Consider the following 14,869-nt stretch of genomic DNA (forward strand, 5'->3'; position numbering starts at 1 on the left):
AAGAAATTGATTTTTTTGCAAAATTAAGAAAACTGATTTCAAAGTTTCATAGAAAAAAAATTGCCATACCAGTTACTAAGTGTCTGTTAGCTATACCAGTATTTAATGTCGCATGATTACTCCTGCTTCCGTCCAGAGGTCATCCACTGTGAGATGGTACATTTGTGAAGTGTTCTAAGCAACATCTGCCAACACACAAAATGTTGTGTGAACTATATCAACCCAAGTTCACCCAAAGTACTGCTACAAAACAAATTTCTTGCATAATCTCATTAGCTTTGTTTTCCACAAATTAAGCCTTCATGTATCCTGTAAGTCACTGCTGCTTGCAGATAAGACCTATGGAATTTGCCCAGCATAGCAAGATCCTCAAGGAACAAACTCAGAACAATTTGTCAAAGCTGAGCTGCTCAGTATTAAACCAATCATGCACATTTTTGAAGCTGTTTTGTTGGCAATCTCTCATCAACATAATAACTCCAACTTTCAGGACATAGTTTCCTCTTGCTGAAATAATTATTGTTAATACACCAGCTGTTGTAGCAAGCTTATGTTCTGCTGGTCAGACCTTACGCTTCATACACAAACATTTCAAGCTGAGTATCTAGTTTCCCATGCTAACCCAGTTTAATTAGTAAGGAGCCATTTTGACAGCTCTACCTAAACAAGAAAAACATAACACCAAACAAACTTTGCTTCCTATGAAAAATAAATAGACTGTCATGAAAAATAGGTTTTTGCAATAAAATAAATGTATGAAAGCTGCCAAGCATGCCTGAACAAGTCCTATATTGATGACTGCTTTAACCAAACCAGGTACAAAGTAGGCATACAATACAACATATGTCTGGGTGTACGTACGACAAAGTCTCATAGTCAAGCACTACACATAAGCACTGGCACAACAGTTGCACACAGTAAAATAAACCACAGTGACTTTTCATGTTTTGGTAAATAAAGATTTAAAGCATGACAGAAACACTATTTGCTTTTGTTAACAATACAGATTCAAAATACATGGATAACTCATGTTCCAACGAACTTTCAAAACAGAATCATGATGTTCATATCAATAAGTATGTCTGTGTGCTAACACTGCTGACATAATTACTAGGTGCTACATAACCACCAATGTTATATCCCAGGCAAAATAAGTTTTGGTTTGCTAATTTTTTTTATATTAATGATGAAGAATTCTAGTTTGATGAATTCAAGCGGAAGACACTTTCAATAAAGTTAAAATTGCTGATCATTATGTCATCTAAATCGCACCAATACATTGGTTGGTCTCCCACGGCGTGGACTGTGTGTACAATAAAGTAGAATGAATTGATGCACAAATCTGTGTGGTCACAGCACACAGCAGCACATATAAAATCTGGATTCTAAAATCAATGAAATATGATATGAAAAAATACTTTAGTTAAATAAGTTCATTCAAATAATTTTTGCAGGTATGCATCATTTGACATTCAGAATTTAAAGTGCTCCTGTGATCACAGCTGTTTGTGCTTGCCTGAACAAGGCTAACAGCTTCTGGGTGTTTGTCACATTAGGACACTGTGTATAAACCTTGATGAGAAAACATATATTCATGTCGCCAGGCCATGAAACTCATAGGAGTGATCAAAAATGAAATAATGATGGAAATACTAACTGTATGAAATCATAAAATCAAGGTATCATTCCATTCCAAAATTCTTTCTGACTTGTAAACTCTTTTCCTTAAATTTCAACACAATAGATGTCCACAGCACCCACAGTGTGAAATGCTTGATTTTTTAAAGAAACATCACTGTTCAAAATATAGATTTTTTTTTATATGAGAGTCATAAATTTCTTGAGGGAAGTCATAAATATTTGAAAACCCTAATCAAATCTGCATCTGTGACAGGCAGGACATGTCATTCACGTTCTTTATTGCAATCTGTAATATATCTATTCATTGAAATGATTAATGCAAGCATATACCAAAGGAGATTTCATTAAATCATGATTAGCTACACTATAGTAACTTGCATTAACGTGATGAAAGTAATAATTAGATTTTAAGAAATAAATCAGAAGCATTATTCCGTACACATTATGAACAATAAATCAGTTTCAGTTTCAAAAAATATCCATAAATCAAAAATATTAACTGTTCCCCAAAATGAAACAAATAATTATTGCATGTGTTCCTGTAAACATTAGTTTGTAAAAGAAATGTCGGTAGTAGACGGATAACAGAATCTTTTGAATCAACTTGCAATGTAAAAGAAGAAAATACTACAAAGCATGTTGTCTCATTAAGTGACAATCAGATCCATATAGTATTTGATTACTCCATGCTTACATGTAAAATACCATAGAAACGTATTAAGAAATCTGTAAATGTGTAGTTTTTATCCTTGTAATATATCCCTGTTTTGCTTTTTTTCAGTTTGTTCTTTCTGCTTACTGTGATTATGACAAAATGTCGTGTCATCGTACACCATGTTTTCTGTTCTAAAAACCTAATGAACATACTTTCTCAAGTTTCTACAGGGCGGTTTTATTTACACACGATGAACAATGGATGTGTTGGATATAACGAAATGTATTCAGGAAAAGAATGAAATAGCATTGTGTCTTTCTCATCATTTAAAGAATATTGTGTTATCTGATGCAACTGCTACATGATATGGGTATACACTGAAGTAGTCCCAGATCAACATGATACTTGCCGTCAGTGCTTTACAGGGAAAGGGTAGTCAGTGATCAGGTGTACAGGGATGTACATGGACATCAATACTATGCTTATGGGCATATGTCTTTTCACTTGAACTATTTTGAATATTTAAAAAATTCCTTTTAGAATGATACTTGACTAATCATGACTAATCCAATCCTCTTATGAAACAAATCAATATGGCATGTGTTGCAATGTTGAAACTGGTTGGACATCTGTCATGAAACATGTTAAGTAACTCACTGAAAAATCTACTTGGGACACAGAAAAGTGAATTGTAGGGCTTGAGTACAAGTTGTATTCATACAGGATTACTGTACATGGATCTGAATAATCATAATATTTTAAGAAAGAATTATTGCATTCATCTGAGTGAAGATATAGTATTGGTAGTATCAAAACAATAAAAAACAAGAGATTTCTCTATGGGGTTATTGGAAATCATCAGTTTTGGAGTTTGGTATGGAAAGTATATGTCTTTGTTAAATAATGTAAAGGATTATCAGCTATTCCTAATCAGTAGCCAAAAGACTAAAAACACTAGGTGATCATGACAACTAGTATTATACATGAATGATGTGTCATACCTGTGTGCCATGTAGGTCTTCATTGTCTAGGCAGGAAATGACAACTATGTGAATTCTGACATACGTTTAATAAGATCTATCTGCGATATACACATCTACTTTAATCATCTACTGTAACAGCAACGCATCTGGCTCACCTCCTATATGGCATCATATACTGATGACATCACTGGTGTGAAATCTTCTGCAGAAATGTCTCAATAAGAGGAACAAGCATATTTCCCACATATGGCAAGCCCTGAGACCCACATGGTGGGGGGTAGGGGGTCAGTAACCAATAAACCCTGACGTCCACATGGTAGTGGGGTCAGTAGCCAATAAACCTTGAAGTCCACATGGTGGGGAGGTTTGTAGCCAATAAACATTGAAGTCCACATGGTAGTCAGTAGCCAATAAACCTTGAAATCCACATGGTGGGGTGGTCAGTAGCCAATAAACCTTGAAGTCCACATGGTGGAGTGGGATCAGTAGCCAATAAATTTGAAATCCACATGGTGGGTGGTCAGTAGCCAATACATCTTGAAGTTCACATGGTGAGAAGGTCAGTGGCCAATAAATCTTGAAGTTCATGTGGTAGTGGGGTCAGTAGCCAATAAATTTGAAATCGGTGGGGTGGTCAATAGCCAATAAACCCAGAAGTCCACAAGGTGAAGTGGTCAGTACCCAATAAACCCAGAAGTTCACATGGTAGTGGGGTCAGTAGCCAATAAACCTTGAAGTCCACATGGTGAGGAGGTCTGTAGCCCAACCTGTAAGTCCACATCGTGGAGTGGTCAGTGGCCAATAAACCTTGAAGTCCACATGGTAGTGGGGTCAGCAGCCAATAAACCTTGAATTCCACATGGTAGGGTGGTCAGTAGGTAATAAACCCCAAAGTCTACATGGTGAAGTAGTCAGTAGCCAATAAACCCATAAGTCCACATGGTGGAGTGGGGTGGTTAGTTCGCAATACACCTAGATGTCCACATCGTGGAGTGGTCAGTGATGAAGCAAGATATGCTCACTTTGAATGAAATCTTTAAGAGACAGTTTCATTTTGTTTCCCTGATAATTAATTCTCTTTAACGTTCTCACAGTATGGCAGCTTTGAACATCAAAGCAGTGCGCCCATAAAATGGGATAAGATGTGGGAAAAAGGGTGAAAGGTTATCAGTCAATGGCACCTCTGACCTTCACCTGCCTCCCTGATAATAGTCACTTTTCTCAGCACTGAACACAGACACTGAATCAAACAGATGTTACACTGACAATAACAATATACAATTAATTTATGTATTTAATTTTTATAGTTCATTTGGCAAAAGAAAAAAAAACCCAACATAATCAATCAAATATTATTTCATGAACCAATGTTATTACAAAATGTGACATTTTGTTAATTGGAATGTTGCCATATTAAAATACTGTTTTACTGTGTTTTCTTTACTTTGAAGAACACCATAATTGTATTGGTGTTATGATTAAATATGACCACAAACAGTGTGATGCGTGTATAGAATAAAACAGTTCATTAATCTAACCAGTCTCAGAATGGTACCGGCAGAAAAGATTCTAGCTGTTGCCAACCAGAATTATTGTTTTTGTACATGTAAAATGATACATTGCTTGATTAAAAAGTATTGATTGTCCTCGTTTGGGTCAGTACCTTCGGTTGACCTCACGGACTCCTATGAAAATTCTCCTGTGCAATTAACTTTTATTTGTAATTGGAGACATAGAGATATTTTTTGTATGTCATCTAATGAAATGAAATATAAGAACATTTCTAGATGCCCTGATAATAATATCTAAAATGATGGACAAAAGTCAAGGGTCAAGCTTGTTTCTTTAACTACCCACTACACTAAGGAGGATTGTCATTATTGGTACATTGGAATAAAATCTATCAGACTGTCTCAGAAATGATAGAATCAATACATGCAGTTACCTGAAGTGTTAGGTACATAAGATGCTGGGCATTCTTTATGGTACCTTCTACAACACAGCTAGGATTTGCCAGTTATGAAAGACTGCAGCCCATCATGTGAAATACCCATACTAAATTCTCATAGTAAATCTACATAAGAAATATAGGTAGTTCTGCTTAGATATGAGGTTTGTACAGTTGGTTTTATCCTGAACTTTAAAATCTCTACTGCATGTGAAGTACAATAAAGCATACTTTCATCCTGAACTGTTATAACATTCATACCTCTGTTTCATGTGAAGTATAATAAAGCATATTTTATCCTGAACAGTTATAACATTATTATCCCTGTCTCATGTGAAGTTTAATAAAGCAAAGGATTACATTAAACTGTTATAACATTAAAATTGCTATCCTGTGTGAAGAGGAATAAAGTATTGTCTCTGAAGGAAGCCTACATTAAATTGCTTTGACAGCATTTCTGTAATTATTTAAATCCCATACAGCAGCAAGTCTGCTTTGTATTTCTGTTTATAGCTGATATGCTTCAGTCCCTCACCTGACAGAGAACAACCCACAAGAGCCTTGTAAGACATGGCTGGACATGAGTGGGGCAGGGAGTTTTCAGTCATAAAAACTGAAAGTTATATTGCCATCAATAAACACAAAATTGAAATGATGACCTTGTTTGTTGCACTTGTAACACAACTGATGTGATGACAGTGGGATGAGGTGAACTCATGTCAATTGACATTGCCACAGAAGAATACTTAATTTTGTTTATTGCTGTATGTGGATAAACAGCACAATGCAGAGCAAAACAGGGTGTGATAATGTCATATTTCAGTCATTGCTGATTCTTGTGGCCAGTGACAGACATAATTCATATGGAACCACTGCCTGCCTTGGTCAGCTGTTGCTGCAGTCATGTATGCATACTTAGGGATAACTAGGGCTAAAGGGGTCATAGTCAGCATGGGCACCACAGGTATGTACCCCAGTTTCAACAGCAAAAGACAGAAACATACTACACAATCCATTCCACAATGTACCCTTTTCTTGATCGGAACGGTAACAACTGTTGTATTAAATGCATTTCAATACACAACTACACTTGCAATCAGTGGACTGGAACAACTACGTAAGTTTTCGGTTCTCTCGATTGTGGAATATGGACTTAACCAATGTTTAGTATATCAGGTTACTGTACTGTGACTTTGTCTAGGGTACATTTCTGTACCAGGAGCTGCTGAAGCTGGCAATAACCCATTTTGAAAAAGACTAAGCAGAAAACAAGCTTCCAACTAGGCAGATGTCACCATTAAATTATTCTACATCCATGTCTGTTCCATTGTCATACATCACTGGGCCACACACGTGCCCTTGCACATCATGGAAATCCAGTGTTGAAGACAGACAAGCCTAGTGAAAGTTATGACTCCAACATCAGTGGTGGTTTGGCTACAGACTTATCCAGCCATGTCAGCATCTTTTCTTCACATCAATTAAAAGAAACAATAAGATGTTGATTCCAAAACAAGTTCATGGCAGCACTGTTGTACACCAAGTTAGAACCCCCAACATTTTGTATTTAACAACCCGTGAAGGTCCCGGGGTAGAATAGGCCTTCAGCAACCCATGATTGCCATAAAAGGCGACTATACTTGTCGTAAGAGGTGACTAACGGAATTGGGTGGTCAGGCTTGCTGACTTGGTTGGCACATGTCATTGGTTCCCAATTGCGCAGATCAATGCTCATATTTACACACCGCCGCCATATAGCTGGAATATTGCTGAGTGCGGCATAAAACTAAACTCACTCAATTGTATTTAACAAAGAGATCTGGCATTGGTTTACTATAGGTGATGAGAGTGAGTGACAATCATCATGTGAACCAGCAGAAGGGTCACCCATAGTGAAACTGACAGTAACTGATGTGAAGTTACATAACGTGAACATTTCTCAGCAAGAAGTCATAACAACGTAGAGACTGCATCAGGTGACATAAAGATATTTCTAAAGACAGTCTAAAGGCCTCTACCCTTGTTTGTAACCTGAAGTTCAAGCTTTGCAATCACATCAAGAATGTTGCTATATGCTTTGACAACATATGATGACGTTCTAAACCTTTATAATGCTATGAAGCTTGTATCATTAATTACAGTGTCTTAGTCATTTACAAGTCCCGCAGTAATGCATCAGCAATTGCAAAGGTAAACTCTGTCAATACCACAGTGACCTCTTCTCCACAGATCTCCAATTGTACCATCAATAATTAGTGGACATTGCAGAGTACTGCTGCACCATGACACTCCTCCATCTGAATGACCAGCTGATGCCACTTCTTCTGTCCACACGTGGTGCTATTCAATACATTTTGACAAAGGTGAATTGCTATAATATCTACCAACATTACTGCCACCAAAAAAAGCTGCAAAGAAGGTTCTGACACAGGTTTGACCAACCTTCAGTCCTGGTGGCCAATATCTGTCCGTGGACAAAAACATCCAACCAGACCATGCAAATTATATAATACCCAGGACTAGCTGGAACACAAGTCTATAAATGTATTCATATATCACATTCATAATCAGTATTCCAAAGAACTTACTTTCCAAAGACAGGATTCAGCTGTTTCGAGATGTAGTTCTCTTTGTCATTGATGGTTGTTTTGCCCAGTTTAATGATCAGGTAGGGATCAGCCTTGCCGTTAATGTCAGCAGGGTGAAGGTCATTGGCCTAAAACACATACATAACCAGTCTTTTAAACACAGTGTGTGTAAAGATAGCAGACTATTTACCTACAATAATCTGCCAAAATCAAAATAGTTTCTTTTTCATAGGTCTCTCGAAACAACATTGTTGGTACAGCATGAACACACCCTACAGTGATTCTCAAGGTGAATGAACTTTTTAGGTTTTATCTATTACTCTAAGTGCTTACTATACTTAGTTTCTTACAAACGATAATCAAAAGACATATTTTCTCTGAGAAACTACCATAAATATAGTAATTTAACTTTAGCAAAACAGGTCTGGCAGTTTTGGACCAACAGAAGGACAGAAGTTTAGTGATCAACTTCATGAGAAACAGAGTTTGTTTGTAAATAGAATGGTCCATGCATTTACAGAGTGAGTAAATTGTACATCCTAGTTGCTCTAACCTTCACTATGTAGACCCTGACCAGAACTTTGATGGGGTCATTGCTTGGCAGCCCCTGAAACAAACCAAAGGCAGGGTCTCCTCCTGTGATGGTAGTGTCTTCTATGTCGGGTGGAAGGGGGTATTTGTAGATCTTCAGGGAACCCTGAAAATAACACACTTTATACTCACCACCACAGTACAATTTGCATGCAAAAACTGCATAGTAAATATGTTTTTTCAATAATTTTCTGTACCCAATTAGACATTAATTCAGCATTATATTCCAGTGTATGAATTGTGCAACAATACAGCAATCCACTTATCTGGAAGTGAAAAGACTCAGCCATATGATAAAATAATTATCACCATACACTAAAAGTTTGATGGACAAAGGGAGGTAACCCTTTTACAAATTTGTTCCTGAAGTTATCCTAGAACTAAATATAAACACTGGATTTCTTATTGATGAGCAACATGAAAAAGACTTTTCAGTATTGAATTTGACATTTGTATTCTCTGTCTGCCAACATGTTTGAGGAATGAAACTACATTTTTTCCTTGGTTATATTTTTCCAATGATCACATAAGCTGTAGGATTTCGCTGTACTGTGATATGAAACATGATTCTAGTCACGATATTTTACAAACAGAGATAATTATACAAGCCTGTTTGTCATCGAGACTTTACAAAAACAACAGTAAACATTTTCCACATTCCAAGTGAGAAAAGAAATTTTATCACTAGCATGTGTGTCATACTGATTTTGCAAAACTCATGCAAGAAATTATGCACTAACTAATAATACATAATGCTTATATGCCTTTTTGTAATACATAATGCTTACATGAGTTATGTAACATATAAATTCCTATTCCATGAGTTTCACAAAATCAGTATGACACACTCACAAAAATGTAAAAATGTCTTTTTTAGCCATAATTTCCTAATCCCTCTGAACTGGCCCATAGAAAAATGGACCGATTATCTTACTCCCAAGTTGAACACTTGCAGCTGATTGCGCAAAATGTTCCATGGAGATCCAGTGTAACAGGCCAAACTCTCCCCTTGGCCAAACTTTCCACAGGGTAAACTAGTCTTGGCCAAACCTTCCACAGGGTAAACTAGTCTTGGCTAAACCTTCCACAGGGTAAACTAGTCTTGGCCAAACTTTCCACAGAGTAAACTAGCCTTGGCCAAACTTCCCACTCGGTAAACCAGTCTTGGCCAAACTTTCCTTCCCAGAGCTTAACTTTTTCCAGGGACAGTTCATGTCAGGCTAAACTTTCCCTATCCATGAATCAACTTTCAAGGCTACTTTTTCCTATCCTTGTTCTTGTATCAAAAGGAATATAAAACCGGAAATATATTCAAGGAATCAGAGTGAGGAAAATGGATGATCTCTTTCAATTCAATAAAAAACAATAGACGGCGAAACATCAATCTGATTGTTATGTATGCTGTAGACTCTTTAGATTAACAGGAAATTAAAAAAATCTGTTTTATATCATTATGTATCTATGTGACATGACTACTAAATTTTAACAACCACTGGTAAAAATAAGTATGTTTGAACCAACACAATTCCCTAATTCCAAATAAAAAAAAAAAAATTTAATATTATACAATCCATCTTTACTGTTTTATATATTACATCATTACTATTGTCTTATTTTATCATTTACTTATTTTCATATTTCAATAATTTACCTATCCCAACTTACCTGAAAATCCTTACTCAAGTCTGTTTGGCTGAAAAGCGGACTCATGAATTGCAGTCTAGCTCGAAAACTAATAAACGTAACATACACAATGAAACGTTGATCATAATCATAACATCATACCAACTCTGTGAGGCTTTTGCAAAATATTCTTCCTTAAAATAAAAAAAGTTCTTTAACAAACTATCATTACAAATATTGACACACAGAGGGCAGCGGAGAAAGGGAGTGCCAGATGTACGAGGAAGCATGGTGACAACACAGCACAGGTTAATGAATATATAACTTTCTCGGCACTTGTGCACATGTCTTTTGAACAGCTGGCTGTGCCCTTTTTAACTGTGTCAATATCTTCATGATAGTTTGTTAAACACCTTTTTTACTGTTAGGAAACAAATTCTGCAAAAACCTCACAGAGTTGGTATGATGCTGGAACTTTTGGAAATTTTGTATCTGACCTTGAACTTGCCGACCACTCTGCTCTCATCTGCTTCCTCATCTCCTGTCTTTTTGCCACGATACAACTCAAATGTGTGAAGCCATTCACGGAATCCTTCATACTCAGATTGATTCTCAAGTTCATTGGGAAAGACCTGGAAAAAGTAAATTAAACGTAACAAAAAGTCACAAGACAATCATCACTGGCGAGGCATGATTCCTCAACATACACTGATGTTACATCCACCAAGTAGCAAAGTCTCCTACAGTTCAAGAGAAGTGTTAATGATGCAGGAGAAGATCATTACACAGAAACTAGTGATCACTTTTTATTGCAACTCCCTCTGAGACAAAATACTTACATTTATAATGCAGTGGTAGAGAAACTTGTAACTACTACAACTAACTGATACAAATCAAATGTTAACAATTAAGATCATTGAAAATGATGCATTAAACATTTAGAAACCCAACTCCACTAGAAAGCATATTACAGTCTAAGGGAAGCAACTCATGCTCAGAAGAAGAGATGAGTCTGTAAAATCCTCTGCAGTATCTCAATGAGTGTGATGCAGTTTGACATTAGTGCATAGGAAAGAAAAGATGTGCTTTGGTAAAGAAGGATATATAATAACAACCTAACCATAAGAATATTAGTAATGTGTACTCTTTGGTGAGCTTGTATTTTTCTATGATCAAATATTTCATTTGTATTTTCCACTCAGAACAAGTATACAAGGTTTTCTTTGGGTGGCACATTTAGAAGTTGGAAGTCAGGGAGTATATATGGATGACAACATCTTTAATTTAGAACACATCGTTTTGATACAAGTTCTTGTATCGTTTTCAAGTGTGAAGAACTCGTATCAAAATGTTGTGCTCTAAATTAAAGAAGTATCATCCATTTCATTCAGTTTCATTCACCCGGTCTCTCTGACTTCCAAGTTCTAAATATACCATCCAAACAAATGCATTTTCCACTGTAAAAACCTCAAGATATAGTCATTGAATTTGTGAAATGCGGTAGAATAATAACAAATGGTTGGTATGCAAACACAGCCAGGAAACTCCTCAATGGACACACCCCACATGCTAGATTATATCAGTGGAAGAAAGAAGTGAATGACTCCTTTAACAATACATAGCTATACATGTGTTGAGTCAAGACCATACACATGGACTGCGAGAGCAAAAACTGAGATAAGGTATTATTACTTGAAGTCAACAAAGTCACAGATCTCAACAAGCATGAGGTATAATGGACCCATGCAAAGTTTCCACTTAACAGATTTTTCAGTTGGAGAGAAAATGCAAGAATAAATATTGAAGACTGTTAAACTTGTGTTTTGTACTTGTATCCTATTTCATACAAATAGCTGTCCCACTGAACAATACTAACTGGAAAAAGTACCTGTGCATAACATAAAATTGCATAAAATAAAAATTAACAGCTAAATGAACTTGTAGCAAACCACACTGCATGAAATTTGATGTCGCGTATCACACACAGCACGTGCACTGCATACTTTTTGCATCTGAAGTTCACACATCTGATATTGAAAACTGAAGCATGATTCATTATTCTCTGACCTTTCACTTTTGCAGAAAACATGTTAATTTCGACCTAAACGTCATGTACATCATGTCAAGGGTTACAGAAAGTCAGTATCTCCATGCCATGGGTGTGCTGAAACCCAGAATGTCCCAAAATGATGTGGCCAGATATTTTGGTATCCATCAAGACATGATCTCATCTCTGTGGAGATGTTTTCAAAAATAAGGCAACATGAGAGGACCGGCCATTGGACCGGCCATCCATGCTACGTCAGCAAGACAACCACATTCAGCTGATTCCAGACTGCCATTATGACTTCCTCGGACCATTCCTGGCTCAGGTCCAGTCAGTCCCAGGACTGTACAGGTGTGATTAACGGAGCACAACATCCAGCCTCAATGCCAGTACATCTAATTTTGTTCAACATCACTGACAGGTACATCTTGTCTGGTGCAGTCAGCATCAATAGCACATGAGACAGGACAAGGATAGTGTTTTGTTCACTAATCAATCAAGATTTCCTCTGGACACCTCAGATGGCATGGCATAGGTGTTAACATGAGGTGGGGTGTGGGGTGTGGGGTGTGGGGTGTGGGGTGTGGGGTGTGGGGTGTGAATGGTACGCTGATGTGCGTGTTCAATATCAATATGAACAGGTTGGTATGGAAAGTGTTACGGTATGGGACAGCATCACATTCCAAAGTCCGAAACAACTTGTCATTGTCTGTGGCAATCTGACTGCAATACAGAGATGAGATCAGTGGGCCTCATGTTAAGGCATTCATTCAAGGACAGAGACGTTACTTCGCCCTTCAGCAAGATAATGTCTGTGGACATGTTCTTTGTGAGACTGAAGAACGTTCTCCTTGCTTGCTGTTTCTCAGGACATGTTCCCTATCGAACATATTAGGGTTGAAATAGAGCAACATTTATGTCAAACCCAGGATCAGCCATTGACTAAGCTGAATTGGAACAATCATTGCTTCGACGTGGAACATCACTGCCTAAGCTATCTTCAATCGCTTAGTGTCATATGTGCTTTGTTGTTGTCAAACCTGCATCAACACCAATCAAAACACACATGATGCTGAAATTGTCAACAGACTTTTGCAATCACATCTCTCCAAGGGCTTGTGACGATGCCTGGAGTCAAATCATACAGAGTTCATTCTTATCCTATCAACATTTAACCAGTGATTAACGAAAACAAGTCATATTATCATTTTGCACTAAAATATGGCATAACATGAAATAATGCACAGTTACTTTATTCTGCTAGTATGTTTGAAATACGTACCATATCCCAAACCATTTCATTTCCCTGGTCGAAATCTACCTGGCCAGCCCTGAAGTGCTCTGTGTAAACATGCATGAATGCCTCGCACACAAGAGGCAATTCACATGCAGAATTATACACCTCATCTATTCCACAAATGTGGATCACATATGATGCCTGTTTATGAATATGATTATGCTCATAATATAAATGATTAGAACTGCCAAACACACAGGTATCATGTTCTACACATTCACAACCATCATCAGTTAAGGCATTTTCCTGTACAGTAGACTATAGTTGATATTCTTTCATGCAAACTTCTAACAGATCCAGCATCAGGTTTACTCCTTCCAGTCAATAGTTGATGGATGTGATGAAGAGACTGCAGTAAAACATAGTTATAACAAATTTCACAGAAACTTCCAGGTGGTTTGTTACGTTTTTGTAGTTCACTGTTAGCCCTCACCATGGTAATTGCAAGTTCAGTTTCTAAGCAATATAACCAGATACTGCTTGAAATACACATCTAGAGGTGAATGGTTGAGAGTTTAGTGATGTCACCATCATTATTATGGGGAACATAATGTGTATTTTCACTCCTTCATTACGTGAGTGTTGAAAAAGTAGAATATACTCGGAAACATTGTGTCCTTTATCATTAAGAAGCTGACATCCATAACTTCTCACCTTCCACGTGTATCACTTCTAAATGCTGGTGAAAGAATATCTGTAAATGCAACCTGATGACTTGTGTGTGGATTAAGTGGACAGTGATAGAAGCAGTGACTATGTTTAACTACGTCTTACCACCAGTGAGACAATAGCATCAGTGTTTTAGTATTGGTGTTGAGTCACCACTGAATGTAGGTGAAGTAACTCAGTTATCTGTATATGTACTGGAGTGACCAATACCTCTTTGCGTTTGACAAGTTTGTTCTAACCATCAGTGTGTATGCTGAGGACTATTGAACAAGTTTGTTCTAACCATCAGTGTGTTTAAATCGTGTTATAACCATGTTCTACTGAAGAGATCTTCACAGTAATTAACATTAATAGCAAATGGAGAAACATCTTTCATCAACATATACTTTTGACAGATCACAAAATGCCATTTTCTTCTGTTGTAAGTACAGAGTTTATCTGTCTTTCATGGAAATGTGAAGTTAATTATGTTAGATGGTAGATCTTTGCTATGAAAAAGAGAGACACTCCATTCTTGTGAATATGAGAATTTTTAATCAGGATTGATGTAAAGTTGATCATGCAAGTTGATGAGTTTGTTCATGTGACATCACATGACCTTGTGTTAATACCTCAAAGATACCCTCCACATCCTGTTTTTTCTCTTCTTTTGTCTCCTCCTCAATCTCTCGTTTCATCAACTTGTTTACAATACCATGGAACTGTGTGCAACAACACTGTCATATAACCATCACATTCTCACAGAACTTGCAGAAAGGTTATTTCATACAGTGTCATTTCTGACCCACGTCAGATCGGTGTGAAAAAGTCACACATGTTGTATCTAC

General features: G+C 37.0%; 1 protein-coding gene across 5 annotated transcripts in view; it reads right to left on the bottom strand.

Moving 5' to 3' along the window:
* LOC137290618 (otoferlin-like) overlaps window positions 1-14,869 on the bottom strand; it is a 177,030-nt gene that overhangs the window by 53,824 nt on the left and 108,337 nt on the right. For all 5 annotated transcript variants that reach the window (XM_067821682.1, XM_067821680.1, XM_067821681.1 and 2 more), the window contains 4 exons: window positions 14,654-14,743; window positions 10,527-10,661; window positions 8,369-8,512; window positions 7,816-7,943 (listed from right to left, as the gene is read on the bottom strand). In XM_067821682.1, the coding sequence (XP_067677783.1) occupies window positions 7,816-7,943; window positions 8,369-8,512; window positions 10,527-10,661; window positions 14,654-14,743 (497 nt within the window). The remainder of the gene's footprint in view (window positions 1-7,815; window positions 7,944-8,368; window positions 8,513-10,526; window positions 10,662-14,653; window positions 14,744-14,869) is intronic.

This window comes from Haliotis asinina, chromosome 7 (genome assembly GCF_037392515.1).
Source record: "Haliotis asinina isolate JCU_RB_2024 chromosome 7, JCU_Hal_asi_v2, whole genome shotgun sequence".
Taxonomy (NCBI): Eukaryota; Metazoa; Mollusca; class Gastropoda; order Lepetellida; family Haliotidae; genus Haliotis; species Haliotis asinina.